Source organism: Pistacia vera, unplaced genomic scaffold (genome assembly GCF_008641045.1).
Source record: "Pistacia vera cultivar Batoury unplaced genomic scaffold, PisVer_v2 Contig474, whole genome shotgun sequence".
Taxonomy (NCBI): Eukaryota; Viridiplantae; Streptophyta; class Magnoliopsida; order Sapindales; family Anacardiaceae; genus Pistacia; species Pistacia vera.
In genome coordinates, this window is record NW_022196306.1 from 118,561 (window position 1) to 143,318 (window position 24,758).

Consider the following 24,758-nt stretch of genomic DNA (forward strand, 5'->3'; position numbering starts at 1 on the left):
TTAGGTGTTCTTATACTATATAAACAACCAATGCCCTTGTCTTTTAGCCGATGGGAGTTTGGCATCAACACATTTCTTTTTTTTTTTTTTTTTTTTTTTTTTTTTTTTTTTTTTTTTTTTTTCAAGTAAATACAAATTCAGAAAAAATTAATTATTTTTCAAAAAATATAAAATGCCTAATTTTAAGCCGAAAATTGTGTCTTGAACCATCTCTCTTTTTCTATGCACTTGTCTCCATAATATATAATCTTAATTTATTATTTATAGCCATTCAAACCCTAAATTCTGCAAATACGACATCCCTAGAGAGTATTCTCTCTGCTATTAATGTCAATAATGTCTATGCAAATTAATTGGAAAGCGCAGAAATTATCTCAAAAACTTAACAATGCTCTAAACTTACAAATTAGATTGTCATGTAATGTTGGTATTTATTATTAATAAACTTATTGTAATGTAACTAATCCATCAGGAAATGATGCAAAGCTTCCAACAATTCTGACATAATTGTAGAAACTGATTTATTTAACTCATACAACTAGTTCCCTGATTCATGACTGAACCAGATGACTTATATCGTATGGATAAGCATCAGACGGTTCAGAAGCATTGTATGTTCGAGGTGCAATCTTTTGATTCCAAGCCTGAGTAGGATGGAATGAGTCCCAGAACACATACTCACTTCTATTTTTGCATGGAGTTCTAAAGGGAATGCATAAACCAGTAGTATTTATCACTTGGCAGCAACCACTGTTGAAGACTGTAAAACCTGACACATTCGGTGTGATCCCGGAAACGTTTACATAAATAAATTTTGCATCAGTGGAATTGGTATTGAGTTCATCAACCAGTGACTTGAGATTGTCGTTGAACAGCTGCGCCGCATGGTTAAAGTTCTCTACACATCCAGTATTGCTATTTACTGGAAACGAAGTAGTTGCATACGGGATACAACCAATGCTTCCCAGTCCAAACAACGCAATCTTTGTTGCTCCGTTGTCGAGTAAAATCTAGAAAAGAGACAGAGTTAGACATGAAAAAGAAAGTTGAGAAAAATAAATGGTGTGTTACTTACTAACCCTTAATTGTTTAGCGTATTCACGAACAAGAACTCGTGCATATTGGCTCGGGTTATACAGGCGGCTGGTGCCGTAATATTGGGGCAAGAAATAGTTGTTTAAGTAATCGTTGTTACCAATTCCAACAGTATATAGGCATTTGTTTAGGTATCGAGTAGCTGAATCTACACTTCCAAGTTTGGCACTGATACGTTTGACAGTTAATTCATGATTTACTATCTGTTCATATAAACTGATACGCGCACCCTGCAAAGAGAATTGTAAGCAAATTCTCAAATTCTGGACCAATCATTATATATGTATTTGCGTTTATGAGTATACCTGAGTTCTCCCAGTTTCACTGAGAATTCCAGCTGCGCCAGATGCATAATTAAGACCTTTCAGGAAGTCAGAGGCCCCCGCAATGGCAAAGGGTGGAATATAATTATCAAAACCCAGAAGTTTGGCTGCAATATTGAGAAAAGTTTCAGTAATAACGTAAGATCCATTAATAAAGGGTATATTTATAGCAAAAACAAAAGCAAAAAACACTTGTATATATAAAGACTAAATAAATTCAATTTGAGAAACATATAAATATTAAGGCCTTAAACTAAAAAAATATTGCCATACTTTTCATAACTATAGACTTAATGTCATACATTAATTAAAAGTGTATGATAATTATAAGTTTAAGTTGAAGACAATACTGATTATGTCAAATACGGTTTCACCATTGGTGAATCTTCCTGTCGGTCCCTTGGGAAAGTCAATCCCATATGGTGGGTAATTTGCTTTTGCCAATGCTGGAAGGGCGTTGTTATTGCCATCATCGGCCAAAGAATCCCCAAAAATGAAATAGCAAGGCACCTGTGGAGCCCCTATAACACACTGTTGCAAGTTTGATATAAACATCAGAACAATGGCTGCACACCCTAGTTTTATGGCACTCGCCATTGGCAAAAATGGAGATTATTGATGTTCTCAAAGGAAAACTTAATAAAGTGGGCAAAAGAAGTTAAAGTTGTGAAGCAAAGAACTGAAATTAACTTATACTAAAGAAAGGGATTTTCGTGCAAGTGAGGTGAAGGGATGTCTGGAGAGGCATATATATAATATAAGAGATTTGGTTAACGTGTGGGTTAAGAAGATATTATTAATAAGCAAGGACCAGCATGTATTAATTAATTACCAATCGTCTTTGATTAATCTAAAGAAAAAACAAGAGAAATTAGATGTTTTGCTTTGAAAAAGGTTAGTCCAAAAGAAAAAGTCTAAAGGCTAAATGAAATTTTCCCACTCAAAGTTTGAAGAATGTACAATTTTTTTTTTTTAAAAAATAAAGAAAACAAAAAAAAATAAAAAAAAAAAAAAACAAAAACCAAAAGAAAAAGAAAAAAAAAAAATTTACCAAAAAAAAAAATTTGAAAAAAAGCATTTTCCCACCCATCATCAATCTTGGTCAATGGAATCTATTACGTGATCCGAGGGGTAAAGCTAAGAAAAGACTATAATACCATTTATTATTTGACTTTATAATTTTAATGAGGTTGAATAACATTTTCTCAGCCAAACTTTATTAATGTATTTTTCACCACAGTTTGGCTTATGTTAATTTTAGGGTTAATAAATTTAAAAATAAAGTCAATTATTAAAATAAATAAAAAATTTCAAAAACTAAAAAAAAAAAAAAGAAAAAAAAAAGCCATTGGGTGGAATTGCACTAGTCGAATGACACCTAGACGGATGCGATTTAGGCCAAGTACAACTTAGGCCGAATCAAACCAGGTTGGGTGTGATTCCGACCGAATCGCACATGGTCGAGTGTCAATATGTGGGAATTGCACCCAATTAGGTGCAATTCAACTGGAATCGCTAGGTGCTATTTAGTTGGAATCGTTGGGCGTTATTCTAGCCAACTGATTTTTTTTTTTTTCAGTTTTTTAATTTTTTTTTCAAATTTTCATAATTTTTTTATTTTCAGATTTTTTACTTCTTTTTTACAATTTTTTCAGTTTTTTTTCAAAAATTATATTTTTATATAATTTCATAAAATATATACAATTTTAATTAAATACTTTTTGTAGTTCTATAAATATTTAATTGATAAATATTATTACAATTTTCAAAAATAATACATAAAATATTAATTTTTTTTAGAAACACACATACTTTAAAAGTCAAACCTCTATTGTGATTATAGAAATTAAAGATATGGGGTTTAAATGAAAGTCGGTGAAGGTAATTATTATGTGTTTGTAATTTAAGGGTGTAAAGTAATATTAAACCTATTATATATCATGCGAACTGACAAGAATGCCTATTTGCCATTAAAACTAACATCTAAATTTTAATGATGTTGGGAAAATGTATATTCGCTAAACTTTGGGTGGAAAAATGTCATTCAGCATAGTCTAAAATTAATGTATAATCCAACAATATCATATCAACGATATGATAAGTCAATATACATCTATATCAATATCATCTCAATGTTTTGTTAATATGTGTAACCCTTGAAATATATTATGGTGAAAAAAAAAAAAAAATAGAACAAGAGGTACTATTTCAATGATACAAAAAATTAATATATATTTATATCACATATGTATATATGCGTGTATATGTATAATTTATGTATACATAAAATATGTATATACGTATAATTTTAGTTCATGTTATCAACAACTCTCGAGCGTTATTGTTTTCATAACAAGGTCTTTTTCTTTGGTTTCTTTGGTGTCCATTATCGTCCCTCGTTATGTTGCATATACCGTCTTCATTTTAAGGGCTTTGGTGTCTTCTTTTCTAGTTTATCATCATGCCTAGAGATGAGAAGCGAGTCGAGCAATTCGCGAGCTACTCAAGCTCAGCTCGTGAAAAGCTCGAACTCGACTTGAAGTCAATTGAGTCGAGCTCGAGTGGCTTGTTTAAGAGGTCGAGCCGAGTTCGATCAGGGTGAAGCTCGGCTCGATAGGCTCGCAAGCCTCATCACGCTCGAATGGTCAAATTGCAAGTTTTGTAACTTTTTTTATTTTCAAGTTTTTAAAATGAAAAACAGCCACATTCTCACAATAAACTCGAAGCTCGAGCTCGAGCACGTACCCATCCATACTCGCGAGCTCGAGCTCGAGCCCAAGTATTCAAGCTCGAACGAGCTCAGCTTGAACTCGACACTGTTCATCACAAACCGAGCTTGAGTGTCTAGATACTCAGCCCAGCTCGTATAAACCCCTAATCATGCCACTTTGATTAAGGAGACCTATAATTGGCTCTTCTGAGAGATTAAAGAGACTTGGCTCTGCAAGAAGATTCGTGACAAGCTACTTATCCTCCTTTATGTATCTGGTTGCGTGTGTGTCTATATATATATATCTATACATACCTATACATGTTTCATCTATGTATACCTGTGTATACCTATATTTATGTCATATATATATATATATATATATGCGTGTATATGTACAATTTGTGCATATATGTATATATGTATAATTTTAGTTTATGTTATCAATAACTCTCAAGCGTATTGCTTTTATAACAGGGTTTCTTTCTTCAGTTTCTTTGGTGCCCATTATTGTCCCTCGTTGTGTTGCGTATACCATTTTCATTTAATGGGCTTTGGTGTCTTCTTTTCTAATTTATCATCACACCACTTCGATCAAGGAGACCTATAATTGGCTCCTCTGAGAGATTAAGGAGACTTGGCTCTACAAGAGGATTTGTGAGAAGATAAGCAACTTGTGGAGAGGCTAGATATTGTCATATTAGGCATACAGGGATATACATATATAACATACATATATGTGTATCCCTGTATGTCTATATATAGAGCTGGGCATTTGGGACCGGGTCTAAAAACCCGACCCAAAAACTTGGTCTTAGGACCGGTCCTAGCAGGTCTGATACCAAAACCGGACCAGGCCTAAGGAGGAGGGCTCGGTCCCTCCTCCAAAGCCCGGGTCCAAACCCTTTTGGTTTTTTTTTAGCCCCTTGGACAATTACCTAAAACCCCCTATAAATTTTGAAATAGATGAAAAATTGTAAATACACAGTTCATCTATGTATACCTAGAGATAAATATGGTATGTTATACATACCTATGTAAACATATGTATGTATACCTATGTATATCTATGTATAATTATACATACCTATGTATATCTGTACATACATATACATATTTCATCTATGTATATCTAGGTATATTTATGGTATGTTATACATACCTATGTATACATATGTATGTATACCTATACATACTTATACATATTTTATCTATGTATACACAAGTATACATAGTTAAGTGTACCCTATACATAACTATGTATATCTATTTATACCTATGTATATCCATATATAATTATACATACCTATGTATATCTATATATAGCTATACATATTTCATCAATATATACCTAGATATTCCTATGGTATATTATACATACCTATGTATACATATGTATGTATACCCAAGGGCAGATCCAGAAATTTCTGTTAGGATGGGCCAAAATAAANTATATATGCGTGTATATGTACAATTTGTGCATATATGTATATATGTATAATTTTAGTTTATGTTATCAATAACTCTCAAGCGTATTGCTTTTATAACAGGGTTTCTTTCTTCAGTTTCTTTGGTGCCCATTATCGTCCCTCGTTGTGTTGCGTATACCATTTTCATTTAATGGGCTTTGGTGTCTTCTTTTCTAATTTATCATCACGCCACTTCGATCAAGGAGACCTATAATTGGCTCCTCTGAGAGATTAAGGAGACTTGACTCTACAAGAAGATTTGTGAGAAGATAAGCAGCTTGTGGAGAGGCTAGATATTGTCATATTAGGCATACAGGGATACACATATATGTATGTATACATACATATACATAGGTACATGTGTATACCTATATATAGAGCTAGGCATTTGGGACCGGGTCCAAAAACCCGGCCCAAAAACTTGGTCTTAGGACCGGTCCTAGCAGGCCTGGTACCAAAACCGGACCAGACCTAAGGAGGAGGGCTCGGTCCCTCCTCCAAGGCCCGGGTCCAAACCCTTTTGGTTTTTTTTTAGCCCCTTGGACAATTACATAAAACCCTCTATAAATTTTGAAATAGATGGAAAATTGTAGGTACACAGTTCATCTATGTATACCTAGAGATAAATATGGTATGTTATACATACCTATGTAAACATATGTATGTATATCTATGTACAATTATACATACCTATGTATATCTGTACATACATATACATATTTCATCTATGTATATCTAGGTATATTTATTGTATGTTATACATACCTATGTATGTATACCTATACATACTTATACATATTTTATCTATGTATACACAAGTATACATAGTTAAGTGTACCCTGTACATAACTATGTATATCTATTTATACCTATGTATATCCGTATATAATTATACATACCTATGTATATCTATATATAGCTATACATATTTCATCAATATATACCTAGATATTCCTATGGTATATTATACATACCTATGTATACATATGTATGTATACCCAAGGGCGGATCCAGAAATTTCTGTTAGGGTGGACCAAAATAAAAATTAATTGCACATTAATATTTTTGTCCATTAATATTTCTGTTAGGGTGGACCAAAATCCAGAAATTGTACATATTAATGTTTTTTAAAAAAAATTGAGGGTGAGCCAACTAGTACTGCATCCGCCTCAGTGTATACATATGTATACATGTACATACTTATAAATATGTATGTATAAGTATTTTATACATAGATAAAATGAGGTGATAGATTCTTAATAAAGTCTGACACTACTTTTACATATAACACTTCATGAATATTTTGTTTTCTTCTGAATTGTGGTTTAGTTTTTGTTATAAAGTTTTCCATGATCTTCCTCATGTAAATTTAATGTATGAACACATGCAATCAAGAGTTTTTAAATCTCTTATATAAATCATGTTTTAATTCATTATATGATTTTGTATAAAGCAACTATTTACTACTTTTAAAATTAATGTTTGTTTCTGCAACAAAATTGTACTAAAAAAATTCAAGTTAGTGAATAATTTTAGCTTTTGTTGTAATTATTATGATGTGAATTTAAACACACACACACACACACACAAAAAAAAAAAAAGATTGTACTTGAAAATGTTATATGTTCAAATAGTTGTATGAAAGAGATTTGAGGATTTTATTGTGGGTTAACTAAACAAACATATTAATTATAAAAGTAAATATAATGTGTACCTCTGTATACAGATATACATAGGTATGTAGAGATTTACTTAGGTATACATAGATGAAATATGTATATCTAAACATTATGTGTACCTATGTATACCTATTTATTTATACTTATGTATATCTACACATACCTATACATTTTTCATCTATGTATACTTATGGTATTTACACATACCTATGTAAACATATGTATGTATATTTATGTATACATAGTTAAGTATACTTATACATAACTATGTATTCTTATGTACACCCATGTATTCCTATTTATTGTCACCACACACAGTGATTGTGCATAGCTACTGTTGAATGTTGTTCTGCACATAGATTTGAGAAAATGGGTTTTAGAAGAAGAGGGTGGAGGAGAAAGTGGACGGCGTTTGTAATGTATTTTGGCTTTTTTTTTTATTTGGATTAAATAAATAATTTTAATTATTATGATTAATAATTATTAATGTTGATGTGAAAAAGTGGTGACATGGTAGGTAGTGTGGCATTGCCGCATCAGCTGTCACGTCACTTTGTACAAAGACTCTTTGTAAGTCTAATATTTCTCTATGGCATAACTATTAATTAAGTAGACTTTTGATATTCACTTTTTCACTGTCTACCTAATACAAATTTGTACAAAATTTTGCATATTTAATATTAGTCATTTCTATTAATTAACCTCACAGAAAGTCAAGCATATACTTATTTACTTATCACATGGGCTATTTGCAATTTATATGGAGAGGCTATCAGGCTGATGAGTGATAGTTGATGCCATATTGGTGAATTTAATTTTCTAAGTCCTAATTAATTTGACTATCAAAATATCTAAGAGCAAACGACATGTTCCCACTCAAAGATTAGCGAAATGACAAGTTTCCACCCCTGGTTTCAGATATTTTAGATTCTCGCCCTTAAATTAACACCATTTCATTTCTTTTAAAAATTAAAGGCTAAAATGGTCATTGACATGATTTGAAATTAAAACATCAAAATAACTCCCAAATCTCAAATTTCTCTCCACCTTTACCCTCTTTTTCAACCTTCACATCATCCCTGGCCATTTAGGTTGCTTCCTTGCTGAAAAATTCACTAAACCTGATAGGAATCACTTCCCCAGCACCGTTGGAACTAACCCAGCTCCACTTTGACCAAAATTTGGCCCAATTGCACCAGATTTGCACCGCCACCTGTGACCTCCTCGACGACCCTCAAATTGGCTAGAATCTGTCGTCGACAACCCTCTTTATCACCACCATTTTTCTCCCCACTATCCCCCCACCAAAAATCCTCTCATTCCACTCCCGTTTACCCCACCGTTCGCTAGTAATCGCATTGGTTCGAGTTGCATGCCACAAGCTTTTCCAACTAAACTGGTCACTAAAAAGCTTCTTTGCCTCCACCAATCAATTCATCGGCGTTCCCTCTCTAAAACCCCTCACACTTCCCGTCAACATTCTCTTACCATTTGTTGCCATTCACCGACCTTCATTCTCTAGAGTTTTTGGTTTGAATGAATTGGGATTTGCTAAATTGATGAAATTAGGCTTAATTTGAACTTGATTGTTTGGATTTAATTATTGGTTGTGTTGTTTTTGCTGTGATTTGTGTTTTATCTTTCATTCAACATCACCTCACCTCCCTTACCAAAACCCCTATCATCTCCACCTGTCTACACCATCAAATCGCCAACTGACGCTCACTATGGAATCGCTACTCATTGTCATTTGTGGGTTTGTGTTTGTGACAGGTTCATGTGTGTTCATGTGTGTTTGCATGTGTTGATGGTGTGGATTTGGGTTTATTTGCATGTGTTTTGTTGGGTTGATTTGCTTCATGGTGGGTGTTGTTTTGGAGAGGTGTGTGGAGGCCTATGGGTGCTGCTTTGTAGGGTGGGCCAACTGTGGTAACGGTTTGGAACATAGTGGTTCAAGGGCTGGGTGGCAATGGCTGGGTGGTTAGAGATAGAGAAGAAGAAGGTGGGAGGGCAATTTGGTAATATCACCTTCTGCTCTTGTGTTAAATCTCTATCGTCACTAACGATATTACTTTAATTATTAGAATCTTGAATATGCTGATCTTTGGGTGGGAACATGTGGTTTACTCGAGATCTAATTCCCTTTTGTTTCTCTTCAAAGTTAGCTATTACTACAATATAAATACATTGATCAATAGTCAAAACTATATTAATTAATCTATTAACTTGTTCTCTACAAGCCAAGTTAATGAACGATTAGTTTGTTAATTATATGTAACGTTGGAAAGTATAGATGAGAGTTGTAATATGTATTACATTTTATGAAATAAGCTCCACTAAAAAATTGGTCTCTCGCGATACAAGTGATGTGTAGCAAGAAAATAATCAATGTGCTTGAAAGACTGTGACACTGAATGTAGAAAATTTATTACTTCGAGAAATTTTTCTCTTGATACAAGCACCCAACTCTTTCCCATCGATCATCTTTAGAGTTGGGCAAAAAGCCCAAGCCCTTTGAAACCGGTCCCAAGACTAGACCAAGCCCAAGGGAGGAGGGATTGGGCCCAGGTGGTCCCTCCTCCAGGGCCAGAGCCCGATTAATTTCAAAAACACCTTGCTCAATTACCAAAACCCCCCTAAGAAACATCTAAAAACCCCTATATAGAAATATAAAAATTTAGAGGTTAAAATTTAATTTTGAAAATAATATTAAAAAAAAAAAGAAAAAGACCTTGGGCAATGGTTAAATTGACTGTTGCTAGGGGGGAAGTGCAAAAGAACTTTGTTTTTTTGCACTTCCCCCCATGCCTAACCTATAAATAAGCCTAATTTCACCTAAATATTTTCCTCACAACTCTCAATTCTCATTCTCTCTACTCCAATTGTCAAACTCTTCAATTTCATCTATTATTCAATTTATTATTTATATTTATTCATTATTCAATTTAATCCAATTTATTTATTTATTATTTTATCATAATGGATTCCTTAAATTATGGATTTGGAGGATCATCATCCCCAAATTATGCGATCAAAAAGTTAATATATACATTTTGATAAACTTTATTTATCTTTTTAAATAAATTCATTGAAAGATAAAATTATCAATATAATACTACACATACAATATTTTTATACAATATGATGTGACAAAAGATGATTAATTGATTTTAAATTAAAAATAAACTTTCACCAATCATTTTTTATCATATCATGTTGCATGAAAATATTGTATGTATAATATAATTCTTTATTGATAGTCACTCAATATAAATATAGAAGATTCTATATTTATTTGTAATAATAGATAGAATATTAAAAGATTAGATAAATAAATAATTTTCTAGAAGGACAAATTTTAAAATTGCTATCAGACAAATTTTACAAAGAATCATGCAAATGACATAGTATATTGTCCACGTGATTTCTTTATAATTCTCAAGAAAAATTCATTTATAATTTGTCACAGAGAGAGAGAGAGAGAGAGAGACAGAGAGGGGGGGACATTCATGCCTGCTTTTTCGCCATTAGTATAAAATTGGTAGAAGCAAATTAATGTTTCATAATAATAGAATTTCAAGAAAGCATGGTTCGTCTATGAAAGACTTTGAGTTGGTCATATTTTGGCCAAACAAAATCGCGGAGGCTTGATATATTTTAATTAACTTCATATATCGGCCATAAAAGACTTACATATTTCACCAAATACTATCGAGATTAAAAGTATTGTCCGCTTTGGGTCTTGGCGACCATGCGGGTTTATCCTGAAAATGTGTCTCTAGGTGATCTTCTAACCTATGTAGACTTTGGCACCAACACAGCCCTCCAAGGGTCCTAAGAGCTCCTTCTAGCTCGGATCCAACACATGGTATGTAGTTATCAAAAGTATTGTTCACTTTGGACCTTGGACCAGCAGATTTTGTCAGAAAAGGCACCTCTGATAGTGAGAGTGTCCTTTGCTATATAAGCGATCAAAACCCTTGTCTTTTAACCAATGTAAGACTTTGGTACCAACATTTTCTCTTTGTCATTATATATATATATATATATATATATATATATATATATATATATATATATATATATATATATAGTATATATATATATATAATGTTGGAAATTGGAACTGACTTCATCTTCACACTCTTTTTTGGCCACACAAATTAGAGTAAAATTTTGTAATTCTTTTCATTGATTATCTAACTCAAGTTAGAAGAAGATATTTTGCAAACTTATTTCAACTGTTTCAGTAAGATGGTACGAAAGAGTTGGTAGAAGTTGGAATGCTGGTCTATCATGTGATAAAGATTGTCCAAATCTCTACTCTTTGTATAAAGACTTCGCCAAAAAAAAAACATTTAATACATTAATAAAAACTCCACAGAGAAAATTATAATGTATATGTAAAAGACTGTGCTATAAGAAATAAATATTAGATTATGACCCACGAGATATAACAAATATGTTTAGTTTGGAGACAAAGAAAGAGAAGTATTAATGTTCCTCAACTAATCCTCAATATCCTGAAACTATCAGTCAAGTAGAAGTTTTAATAATCATCCTTATTAAGGGTCGTAAAACTACCGAACAAATATGTTTAGTTTGGAGACAAAGAAGAGAGTATTATGTTCCTCAACTAATCCTCAGATATCCTACTATCAGTCAAGTAGAAGTTTTAATAATCATCCATATTAAGGGTCGTAAAACTACCGATTGGATAAAATTTTTAATGATCACCCTTATTAGGGATAGTGGAACTCAAGGGCCCGTGTTAAATCATCCTCTTACTTTTTCACATAAAAAAAGTCTAATTTGAGAGACTATGTTGATCTTTCTTTATCCTCAACCATCCGATTTTTGGTTTTAATATTCCTCATGTTTGTGAATTATTCTTGTTCAGAAATGGCTTTTTAACTTAATTAAAATAATTTAATGATGGTCACTCTTAAACGTTTCACAATTTCCAAATTCCAAAGTAGCCACTAAAATGGAAGATACGGTAAAAGCCAAAGTCTCTTACAATTCTCATTTCTTATCTTAAAACAAATACACATAATATTGCAAAATCAACCCCAAAACATGAATTTTAACTGTTTTTTTGTGATTACACAATTAATTGCACAATTCCTTATAGGCAACCATAATTATGACAACAACAATGATACACTGAAAAATAATACAAAGGGTATATAAAAAATTTATCTTAATGAGCCCACTTCAACTCCGAATCTCCATCTTCAGAGCTGAGCTAAGCGGCGGATATCCATTGGGTAAGCATCCGATGCAGACTGAGCACTGTATGATCTCCTTGCAATGATCTCATTTGCAGCATCAGTTGGATGGAATGCATCCCAAAACACATATTCTCTCCTGTTCGGGCATGGAGTTTGTGCCGGTAGACATGTAATTTGTCCATTGTTTCTCCCAACGCCACAACACCCCGTATTTGTAACCCTGAAACCTGTAATCAACAAATTTCAATTACATAAACATGTTAGTTTATTATAATTGCACCATTAATGAAATGGAGCTTATTCAAAAACACTTACCAAAGGCAGCAGGCCTATTTATCATATCCTGAAAGATCCCATACGCATTGATGTAGATAAACTTGGCATCAGATCGTTGATTGTTGAATTGATCAACAAGAGATCTGAGCTTGTTATTGAAAATTTGGTTTGCAGAGTTGATTCTCTCCACACAAGTTCTACCATCTTGACTGTTTTGAGCCAACTCACTGGGGCTGCAGCCAACTGCCCCGACTCCAATCAACACAAACTTCCTTGCCCCATAGTCGTATAAGGCCTGCAACATTCAAATGTTGATGTTAGAAAACAAAATCCAAGAAATAATGTACATATAAGAACATATGGAAATTAAATATATAGTACTGACACTAAGTTGCTGAGTGTACTGTTGAATAAGAACATCCGCATATTGTTCTGGTGTGTACTGTTGACCGGTTGAATAATACAGAGGTTGAAAATAGTTATTGAGATAGTCATTGCTTCCCAACCCAATTGAGTAAATGCAACGACTTAGATAATCGGCCGCTTTATTTTCATCTCCGAGTAAGTTCACTACTTGCTGGACTGTGTTTCTGTAATTCCTTACTTGTCCACTGAAACTAATGCGATCGCCCTGGAAGAAATACAATATCCAAATCTAAGAAACTATTGCACGAATGTTATCAATTGACAAAAGCAAAGTTCGTATATAATTTATCATCACCAGTTGTCGACCGGTTTCTTCTCTTATTCCTGCAGCTGCTGAGGCATAGTTCACTCCTTTGAGTATGTCTTGACCCGTTGCAGTTGAGAATGGAGGAATGTAAGAATCAAACCCCAAAAGTTGAGCTGCATATTAGGAAACCAAATAAGGATTAGTGATAATTAATTTTGATGTGACATCCATTTAAAATATCGAAGCTTAATTACCAATGACATCAACAGTAGTTCTTCCATTGCTAAATCTTCCAGTCGGTCCACCAGCGAAGTCAATCCCATAAGGCAAATAATTAGCTCTAGCCAATGAAGTTAGTTGATTATTGTTCCCATTATCCACCAATGAGTCGCCAAAAATAAAGTAACAAGGAACCTGTGGTGCTGCTTTAGCCCCATAAAGCAAACTCAAAACCAATACCAGTACCACCACCCAACATTTTCCTATTTCCCTCGCCATCAAATTAAAAACCCTAAAAAAGGATTATCAAAAGAGGAAGGGATATTGTGGAAGTGAGCTTAAGAGGAACGGTGGGCTGCGTGACTAATACAAATGCTGCCTACATTGTTTATATAGAGGAGAAACAAAAGAAGATGTCAACACTAGTATGAATACCAATTGTTATAATAACTTTTACAGTTGAGAGGTTAGCTAGCTACATTAATTACACGCGGAGATAATGTGAAAATTGAAAGTAGATCAAGCTAAGCTGCATTCAATCATCTAGTCTGAGTTTATTGTGGAATGGATCCCAATACAGGCAAATTGAATTGTTCAATGTCAGACCCTTGTCGGTACATAGCTTTTTCATTTACAACTCTGAACATTAATGTGTTCATCTCACAAACATTCTGACATATATCTCGAAATGAGCAATTCTTTCTTGTCTATAAAGAAATATATTTGCTCAAGTAAATAAACATCAATAACACTCGTGGTCCTAACACACCAGTTCTTATTCAATTTTCGTTTACTTAATTTTGATGCATTACAGCAAATATCAAACTTTATGCCACGAGCCTATACTAAATTTTGCAATTTGCATTGCATGCATTACAGCAAATCATGAAGAAGCATTGTCTCTCCTGAAAGAGAAAGCTACTGAGAGAGACTTGTTGAAATATGTAGCATGGACCAATGGACCCGCTGTCGAGGAACTGAAATTTTCATTGATTAGACGGTGAATGCATTTGTGCAAAGAACTGTAGGCACACAGTGATCTCTATCAAGCATTAAATGGGAGCTGGTAGCGAAATTTAATGTTTGGTTTCGAAGTCAACAGTCCAGGCTAACATGGAGTGTGCATATATTGACGACCTTTATGCATTTAATTAAGGTTCAAGTTTATATCCTCTCATCTTCCCAACATAAATTGGGAGAAAAATTACATTTTTGCTCTCTGCATGTGTTTGGAAGTCATTTTGCCAACTTGTAGTTGACCCTTGCGTAGGTGATAAAAGAATGCAGCCATGTAATTTGGGCTATTTAAATGATGTACTCACTTATGTCATTTAATAAGATTGATTTTTCGTGAATAATCCAATATAATCTGAAAAAGGAAATTGTTAAATGAAATTTGTTACAACCGGGGGAAGGATAAGATTAAGATGAAATGCAAAGCATTAAGTAGAAGCATGTTTATTGAGTAAATACGGAATGAAGATTTGATAGGTGTGTGTGTGACAGGCAATTAAATTAAGGTAGCTGGCCCTTAGCTCAACATCAACTCATGGATACATGTCGGCCGAACGACATCTTTCCACCCGAAGTAAGATAATTTATTATCTAAAAAGTTTGAAAACAACAATTACCCACCAACTATTAATATATGCTCGTTAACTTGAACTGAAGAAGATTAAGACAGTAAATTCAAAAATAATCAAAAGGTAATGATGTCATTTCATCTCTCATATATAAACAAAAAAAACCGTAAAATACTCCTCAATCTTCTTCATCATCTCCTCTTCCTCCTCCCATCTCTTCTTATTCATCTCCTCATCCGACCAAATCATACCCGATCGATGCGATTCCAACCGAATCGCACCCGATTGAATGCAATTTGGCTAGTCCTCCTCCTCCTCCTCCCATCTTCTTGTTCTTCTTCATCTCCCCCTTCTCATCCCATCTCCATCTTCTTCAATTTTTTTCATTCTCAATTTTTTATTCTTTAATGATTTGTATTTTGTGTTGTGTGATTAAATTGTTTAATGTATTATTGATTTGGATTGAAAGTGTTTGAAATTTGTGACTCTGGTGATGGCAGTATGTGGTAGTTTTAGTGGCGAGTTTGGAACTGGGAGGCCCAGTGTGATTCCGACAAAATTGCACCCAATTGGGATGCAATTTCGACCAAATCACACCTGACCAGATGCAATTTCGACCAAATGAGATCTTGGATCTAGATTCAAAGCGTAAATAGTATTTTCGTCTTTACAGTGACTATCAATGTTAATTAACAAATTTCACAAATAGATTTTAACAGTGGGTGAGAAACTATCTAACCGATCTTAACAGTTGGTGGGTAATTATTGTTTTGAAATTTTTCAGGTGGAAATTTGTTGTCAGGGCTTAGTTTGGGTGGGAACAGATTGTTCGCCCATAGAGTAATGCTACAGTCATCGAAGTAGTGCACCAAATTCATGCACCGAATGACATGCCAAAATCTTAACCGTTGATTAATTTTAACTTAATATTAATCGACGGTTAAGATTTTGTCACGTCATTCGATGCATGAATTCAGTGTATAACTTTTGATGGCTATATCTTTTCCGTTCACCCATATATGTTTATATATCATCACCCACCACGTGTTATTTATTATGAGGATTGTATCATCAAATCTCATGGGTAGAATGGCCCAAATACGTTCATATATCATCACCCACCACGTTTATTTATTACGAGGATTGTATCATCAAATCTCATGGGTAGAATGGCCCATATAACTCCAGGTACCCAACCAAATCTTTAGTAAGTTATTTTGGAATATGCTTTGTTTGGTTAGGTATATTGTATATAGTAATGTTATATCCATAACCTCTTCTTATAAACTTTCTCTTACAATTTCGATATGAAAGTTCGCAATTGATCAACCGCAATTTATTAGGTGAAACTCATTACGAACTATCACGTCAATGTTGTGAAAGAAAGTTTGTGAGAAGAGATTGTGAATATAACATTACTCATTGAAGTAACATTCCTTATAATAAAATGATTATAAACAACAGTTTATTTAAAGAAAATACTTAGATGGACTTTATTCTTGGTTTTTAATTTGAACTATTTTCCAACGTGGGTAAATTGGTAAATGTAAATGGATACCTAATATATATATATATATATATATATAGAAATTAATTCTGTAACAAAATCAACAGATAAATAACAAAATCAGTTGTGTTGTATGTTAATTATATAGTTACAGCCTTACAGGTCATACTCATGATCATGGTGAGTAGAAAAATACTGGGAAACCAAACTTTCAAAAATTACAAGTAGGCCCTTCAAGTCATTACTGCTTACCACCAAACAGTCCCTCAATAAACCTCCTTCCACCACTTCCTTCTGCACTGTTTCCACCACTTCTCTTAATGCCCCCTGCATTTAACAAACAAACCCACCTTTCTTTACACTATTCTAATTATAATAAAAATAAATAAAAATTCATATTTAAAACAAAAGAAAAGTGAAAGGGAACTTACCGATTGACGAAACACGCCCAGCAGTCTAACAAACAACCGTTTCGAAACCTCCAGGACATCCCCGTAATTTCGGCGAATCCAAGTGGCCTTGTCAAGGTCCGAGTCAAATCTCATCAACTCAGTTAAAAAGCTCCTCAGATCGTTCAAATCTGAAGCGGCACCGTATAGCTCCCGGTAATCCAACTCCCTCCACGCGTAATTTTTCGCGTAGTCCCATCCCACTGACCAGGCGAACCCCAGGAAGCCTAACCCGAGCCCTGGCTCCAGCTTTTGAGCCATGAGTTTGGCCCGGTTCGCGCCAGATATGTCGCCACGTTCGGCCCGTAGGTTCGCGACGCGCGTGAGGAGCGAGTGGGAGATGGAGAGGAGGGAACGGTATTGGGAGATGGAGACGGAGTGGATGGGATGTGGTGCGGTGGCGGTGAGGAGGATCAGAAGAAATAGGGTTTTGAAATATGGTGTCATCTTGACCATTGATTCTGAGAAGTGATGATCGATTGATCGGAGGCTACATTGGGTTGGTTTTGTTAAATCAGTGGTGGGCTGTTTTAAAACTTCCGTAAAATCAAAACTCGAAAGGCCCAAAAAAAAATTCTTTTTGTCCTTTTAGTTTTTTAATTCTAATTACTTTATTATTTATAAAGAATAATGTTACGAACACCGATAATTTGCATCGAATTTTTATACCGACATACACAGCATCTAGTCAGACATAGTCACGTCAGAGATAACACACGTCTTTCATGAATGAACGGTCGTCCATCAAATATGAACGAGTGTCCATGATTATTGGACGACCGTTCATTTCAAATGGACTTCCGTCCATCAATCTCAAATGAAAATAACAATAGACTCTCGTCCATATTATATGGATAGGCGTCCACCTCAAATGGACGCTCGATCATAAATTTTTAAAAGTATAATAATGGACGCTCGTCTATATGATATAGACATGTGTCCATTTAAAATGAGCGGTTGTCCATTGAATATGGACGATCGTCCATTGGCAAATAAAATTTTTATTTGCCTCGTACAGATGCCAAGGAGCGTCCATTTTCAATAATAATAATAATAATAATAACAGATTTTTATTGGTCTCTCATATGGTCTCTAGTCAATATAGAGTATTTCAAGATCAGGTCTCTCGTCAATAAAGAGTATTTCAAGATCAACATTGAGCCATGGTAATGGTGTAATATAAAAATAGAAATTGTATTGAATTGAGCAAGAGGACAAATAAAATGGAATTATTAATCGGTATTGCACATACATTGCTTAATAGAAATTTCATTTATTGTATATGGACGGCCTTCAATATAAGATGGACGCCCGTCTATCAATTACCCAATGTATATGAACGGCCATCCATATAAGATGGACGGGCGTCCATTGTTTTGTTTTTAAAATTTTTTGGACAGGCGTCCATCTTATATGGGTGTCCGTCCACAGTAAATGGACACCCATTCATATAATATGGACAGGAGTCCATTGATTTTTTTGCGACCATCCATCAAATATGGATGAACGTCAATAATTGTTGGACAGTCGTTCATTTACGGACGACGTGTTTTGTCTCTAACGTGGTCACGTCTCACTAGATGCCATGTCATTTGATACAAAAATTCGGTGTCCGTAAGATTATTTAGAAAGAAAACTAAAGCCCCTTTGTTTCACTATTTTTACCCTATCTTATTCTACTATCCTATTCAATTCTATCCAAATACACATTTGTTTCAATATTCAAAAGTCTCTTTAAAATGCAATACTATTCTATTCAACTCAAAATATTTAGGGAGTTTGTTTTGTTATTTTGGATTGGATTTTTAAAATAGTATTGGAGAGTTAAGTTAAGTTATTATTACGAAAATATGATTTGAATAAAATGTGTTTGGAAGAGTATTTTTACCTTGTTATTTGTATTGAATAAATTGTTGAATATTTGTTTGATATATTTTTTATAAATAATTTATTAATATAATATTTTGGTGTATTTTATTAAAATAATTTATTATTATAACCTAAAAACTTATCAATTTACATTCTAATAATATTAAATATTTGATTGGTAATTTCGTAACCACTAAATATTAAAAAAAAAAAAATCCCATATTAATTTCAAGTACTAATCCAATTGTTTAAAAACACCACATTAATACATATATGACAAAGCTACTAATTATCAACCCTTAGAATCGTTTGTACACATATACTCTATTAACAACTATGACATGGTCATATGTGCTGCCCACAATTAAGTTGTTATGTTATCCCATACAGTCGTTATGTTGTCTATAATACCTTGTTGCGCTCTCCATTTCCGCCATCTTCTGCCCCATTTTGGCCATCAAAATATACTTGCTCATTACCCGTATTTTCAGTATACCGTTGGAAGATAAGGTCCTCCATATTGTACATTATGATAAAATTATGAAGTACACAACATGCCATAACAACTTCCCTTGTTTGTCCAATGGGTAATTGTTCATTCCATTGAGAATACGAAACCTTCTTTTTAAAACACCAAAGGTGCTCTCGACAACATTGTAGAGTAATGCATGTCTGTAGTTAAACAACTCTTGTGGCCCCTTTGGTTATGACGGTGATCAGAAATAGGGTAAGTCACTCACCTATGAGGGGCGAGGAACCTCTCTCTATTTGGATAACCTGTATCAACCAAATAATATTTTCTTGTAATAAAATCACACATGCTATTTGAATTACAAGGCCTCAAAAGTGGAGCCAATACGCTATAATACGTCAAGAAAATATTTATATCTAGTGGAGGATGTGAGAATCCAGAATTAGGATCATCAAGAATTGAATTTAAAACTCTTGAATCATGCGCATATGCTTCCCACCCAGTGACGACATAAGTGAACATCATCCTAAAGTCGCATACAGCCATTACATTCTGTGACAATGTTCCTTTGCAATTTCAATACCTATTGCCAAATTCCTGTGGAACCGAAGCATATACATGTGTGCCATCAATGGCTTCAATACAATCCTATCATCAAAATTGAATTTTAGTAATATTAACCGACTATCAGTATTAATAACACAATGAACTTAATTATCCACTAATATAAAACATAATGAAGAAGTATTTTAAAGAAAGGGTAATATTTTCGGTTGGTTGATATTTCCAGTGGAACATCACTGAAGTCAGGTGGCCTGATAAACTCTGTCTTCAACTCACATATCACCTCGCAAACTTCGCTAATATATCTAGATATTGTCTCACCCGAGTGTTGGAAATCCTCCATCATCGTTTTGATTGTCTCGTTTTTACCAACGATTGTCAAAAATATCATAACTTGTTCTTCAATACTCATCCTCCTGATTGGTCGCAATTTCCCTTGCTGTGCCAAAATCTAAAATAAGTATGTAGAACAGTCTTTGTCCATCCAACACTTATCAAAGATTCTGTCATCATGGCCATTAAGTACTTCCAACATGTAATCATGACTAGTTAATATGGATGTATGTCGTAGTTGACGCCCATTTGTTTCTAATGCGGCAACAACGCACAGTGCAATGGTTATATCTGCCAGTGTTTCTTCTTCGTTATCTGCAGTACATCGTCTTCTTCATATATGCCTAGACGATGCCATTTAAACCTGCATATTTGCAAAACATTGATCGACATTTAACAGTTGTTTAGTACTTAGCAAAATATAACAGTCAATTTTTAATTCTAATTACAATTCCAAACTCATATGAAACATGTTATCTCACATAAAACAATAGCACAATGAATAAGTTCATACAGTAGCAGACATTTGGGGACATTTTCAAATCAAGGTGCTGAAAAAAAGTTTGGTTTAGCCATAAAAGGATAAGTGCCCATTGGCGCATACAAAACTGTGGGCAAACACTTAGGACATACAGGATCATCTACAAATTGCGAAAGTCGTTATAAATCCAATTAGCATTTTCCTTGGGCGGGAGTTTTATGAATACCTCCCGCCACTCTGGATTTTGATATAAGTACTTGACAACCGGTATGTAAAACTCTATGGGTACTTGCATGGCCGTCAAGATGTCAATACAATGGCTCATGGAAAACGGATCAGATGGAGCACTGGTGTTCTCTTCGTCCCCCTTATCTCTACTGCGATTGCTAGCCCTCTATCTCATACTCCTCCTCTCCATAAGCACGTCCGTCAATCTACCAATGACATCCACAATTGTCTGTCCTGGGCTGCTTCTCTTCCTCATATTTCTCGATCTTGCATGACCAAATGTGTTTGGCCGTTTTTCCCCTGTCGTTCTATCCGGATCAAGTTCGAAGTCACTATCATCAATGTCAACCGATCCCTGATTGGAAGAAGTGAAGTTCTCCACCGATTGAGACGTAGATGTGTACGCATATCTCCCTGTGGCAGTTTGCTTCTCAAATATGACTTCATAAAGCTCCTTGTGAGGAAGTCTCTTGTGGAAGAATTGTTACGCTAGTGGGTTTTGATGGTAATGAAAAATAAACATATCTTAATATCTGTCAGTCCCCAAAAAAAATTCGTAAAAATACGGTGTCGTTGATTAATATGAATTAAAAATTTTAAAATTTACCTTGATATATTCTTGCCAAACCTGTAAGGGACATGTTGGAGTTTGCGACTCATGATCCCAACCAAAGCCCGTGTGTTGAAGCAATTTCTGCCATGCTTGATATACTTTTCTCAGGCGAAAGTACTTAGAGGTTAGTTGCATCATGTTGAGTCTCTTCCCAGCCAATGATGATAAGTCATCTAACATTTCTTAGTAATATGCTGTTTTTATTGAAGTACCATGGGAAGTTTTCGCCCGCTCAGACAACAGGATCAGAAATTTATGGGTCATCTCAGCAGACCAGTTCACATTATCACTCATCTAATAACAGTACAATGAGAACGACAACCAAGATTGGGACACCATACTAATCAGCAAACACATTACCAACACACATACGCACATTTAAACCTCATAAACTAAACACAGATAAATCGTTACCTCGTTCGATCCAACACTACTTGAAGCCGTCAATGCAGGGGAAGATACGGGCAATGTTGACCAACAGGGTGTATGATGAATTTCAAGTCTGGAAAAACGTCAAAACTTCCTCTTCTACTAAAAGTAGTAATCGATCCTGCAACAGCGGGCCAAATTATACTGACATTTGTTCATATGATCGTAATTTGTTCTTACGATCAAATAACGATGCCGAATCTGCAAAACAAATATATAAGTTAGACAAATCCCAAAAAAATATTTGGAATAATCACAAAAAAATTTACTCCTAAAATTTCTCCATGAACTCGCCACAAAACACTCACCACACACTGTTCTTTTTCTTTTTTCTTTTTTCATTACCTATACAAGAGTATGGGTGGGCTCTTCCAGACAAGTGGGTCTTCATGAGAAGATGTTGCTCCACCATTTCATATCCACACACCAACTAGTAGTAATAATTAGAGCTGGGCATTTGGGACCGGGCCCAAAAGCCCAGCTCTAAAACCCGGTCCTAGGACCGGACCTAGGAGGCCTGGTCCCAAAACGGGACCAGGCCCTCCACTGGGCCCTCCTCTAAGGCCCGAGCCTGGGACCGGTCCCAGGCCTGGGCCCAAAATTTTTGTATTTTTTCAATGTAGTCCCCTGCCAAATTACATAAAACCCCCTGTTAATTTTAAAATAAATATAAATTACGAGGGCTAAAATGAAATTTTACAAAATTTATTAAAAAAAAATCTTCCAGGTCTAAAAAATTTATAAATTTTATAAATTTTACCCCTAAAAAATACTAAAAACCCCCTATAAAATTTCGTTTTGCCCCCAAAATACAAAAAAATTAAAGGGGAAAATGAAATTATCCAAGGCCCATGGGACTGGTCCTAGGACTAGTCCTGGGCCCATGGCACCAGTCCCGACCAGGCCTAGGGCCTGGTCTGGGTCCTGGTTTTTCTCATGGGTCTGGGACCGGTCCCAGGTCCATGAGTGACTGGTCCCATTTGGGACCAGTCCCAAGGGACTAGTCCCAAACGGGCCCAGGCCTGGGCCCGCAACGGACCGGTCCCTTGCCCACCTCTAGTAATAATTAATAAAATATAGCCGATTCATATAACAAAGCTTCAACGATAGGAACCTGAACGGTGGCACAAGCAAGTTTTGTTTAACTACCTACTTCATTGATATCATAATCGGCTGTCCTAACCTATAAACCAATCTCAATCCCAAGATTTGGTTGTTCTAAGCTACCTTAAGACAGTAATAAATAAAGTAAAACTCTTGCTTTACAAATCTAAGCTGGAAAGTGGAATTCTTGTCTAGCCCTAGCATGTCCACATCTAGTTACCACTTTATAACATGGAGTTTATAAAGAATTAGAATTAAAATATAACACATGAATATAAAATGTACAAATTGTTAGTCCCTTTCAAGATTTACATCAATTTGTTGTTTGTATTTTTAATGAATTCTGGGAACAAATTGGTGGAATTGGACCTAATTAACCAGTTTTTGCCCACTTTAAGATAGGTACATTTATGTTTAATTTTTAAGCTAAAAAATCATCCTGTTGCATGTATTTTTAGGTGCCAACCTGTGTAAAAAGAAAATGAAAGAGATAGGTGCCAACCGGTGTAAAAAGAAAGTGAAAGAGGTAGGTGCCTAGATCCAGCAAAGAAACTTGCCTATGGAGACAGAGTTGGAGGAGGGTGGCCAACGATGGTGGTGGTTGTTCAAGATCGTGCGACGGTGGACCTCAAAGCCTGAAACGTCTGGGCAATGGGTAGATCTTGAATGCTGGTGTGTTTGGAAGACAGTATGACGGTGATGAGTGGTGATGGAAGCCGGTGGCCTGGGGTTGGAGGAAGATGGCCGACGATGGTGGTGGATCTTGGAGATCGTGCGATGGTGGTGGTCCAAGGCTGAAGTGTGTGGGTGTTGCAAGAGATTCAACGGTCGTGGAGGAGGAAGAGAGATTCCCGATGATAAGTGGTGGCGGAAGACAAACAATGTGCAGTGGGTGGAACATATTTAATTTATGTGGCCACTTTTGGGACAGAGATCTTGGGGAAGGGGAGTTGCAAAATCTTGGGTTTGTTTTTTTATTCAGGTGGAAGATCGTTTGGAGATAGATTTGGGAATTGAGAGGAAGATCGTTTGTGACGATGGTGAAGGAGTGAATACAAAACAAAAGAAAGACAAAAAAAAGTGAAGAAAGAAGAAGAAGAAAGCACTGCAAAATAGACAGACAACGGTCACAATTGTCAGAATCGAATTTTGAAGATTGTGTTTTCTGAATAAAAAAACAAACACTTACTCTGAAAATGGGATAAGAAATAGGGTAGAAAATATTAAAACAAATGCACCCCTACCCCTTAGGTTTGTTAATTTAACTAAACACTCCCAACAATAAAAGTTTATACATTGACAAAAACTCCCTCACCTTCTCACATTTGCTAGGTTTCGACCACCACCGCTGGAAGGTAGCTGGAATCTGCCGTAATGACGCACTACTAGCTAGACATAGCTGATAGTGCACCGATATAGCCTTTTTCAGCCAGATCCGTCGTGGATAT

At 34.9% G+C, this 24,758-nt stretch overlaps 3 protein-coding genes across 3 annotated transcripts; all 3 read right to left on the minus strand.

Annotated features, from left to right (window-relative positions):
* Positions 1-551: 551 nt before the first annotated feature.
* On the minus strand, positions 552-2,015 carry LOC116146200 (GDSL esterase/lipase At4g18970-like). Its single transcript, XM_031431609.1, has 4 exons — positions 1,769-2,015; positions 1,401-1,525; positions 1,080-1,325; positions 552-1,010 (listed from the first exon to the last, which is right to left on the minus strand). The coding sequence occupies exons 1-4, from the start codon at positions 2,013-2,015 to the stop codon at positions 552-554; spliced, it is 1,077 nt and encodes a 358-aa protein (XP_031287469.1).
* A 10,271-nt stretch (positions 2,016-12,286) lies between these two features.
* Positions 12,287-14,052, minus strand: LOC116146171 (GDSL esterase/lipase At1g29670-like). The gene is made up of 5 exons (XM_031431582.1): positions 13,714-14,052; positions 13,508-13,632; positions 13,172-13,417; positions 12,826-13,081; positions 12,287-12,737 (listed from the first exon to the last, which is right to left on the minus strand). Exons 1-5 carry the CDS (start codon positions 13,955-13,957, stop codon positions 12,514-12,516), a joined length of 1,095 nt encoding a protein of 364 aa, XP_031287442.1. The 5' UTR covers positions 13,958-14,052; the 3' UTR covers positions 12,287-12,513.
* A 2,791-nt stretch (positions 14,053-16,843) lies between these two features.
* LOC116146172 lies at positions 16,844-17,705 on the minus strand. The gene is made up of 2 exons (XM_031431583.1): positions 17,200-17,705; positions 16,844-17,095 (listed from the first exon to the last, which is right to left on the minus strand). Exons 1-2 carry the CDS (start codon positions 17,671-17,673, stop codon positions 16,925-16,927), a joined length of 645 nt encoding a protein of 214 aa, XP_031287443.1. The 5' UTR covers positions 17,674-17,705; the 3' UTR covers positions 16,844-16,924.
* Positions 17,706-24,758: the final 7,053 nt, after the last annotated feature.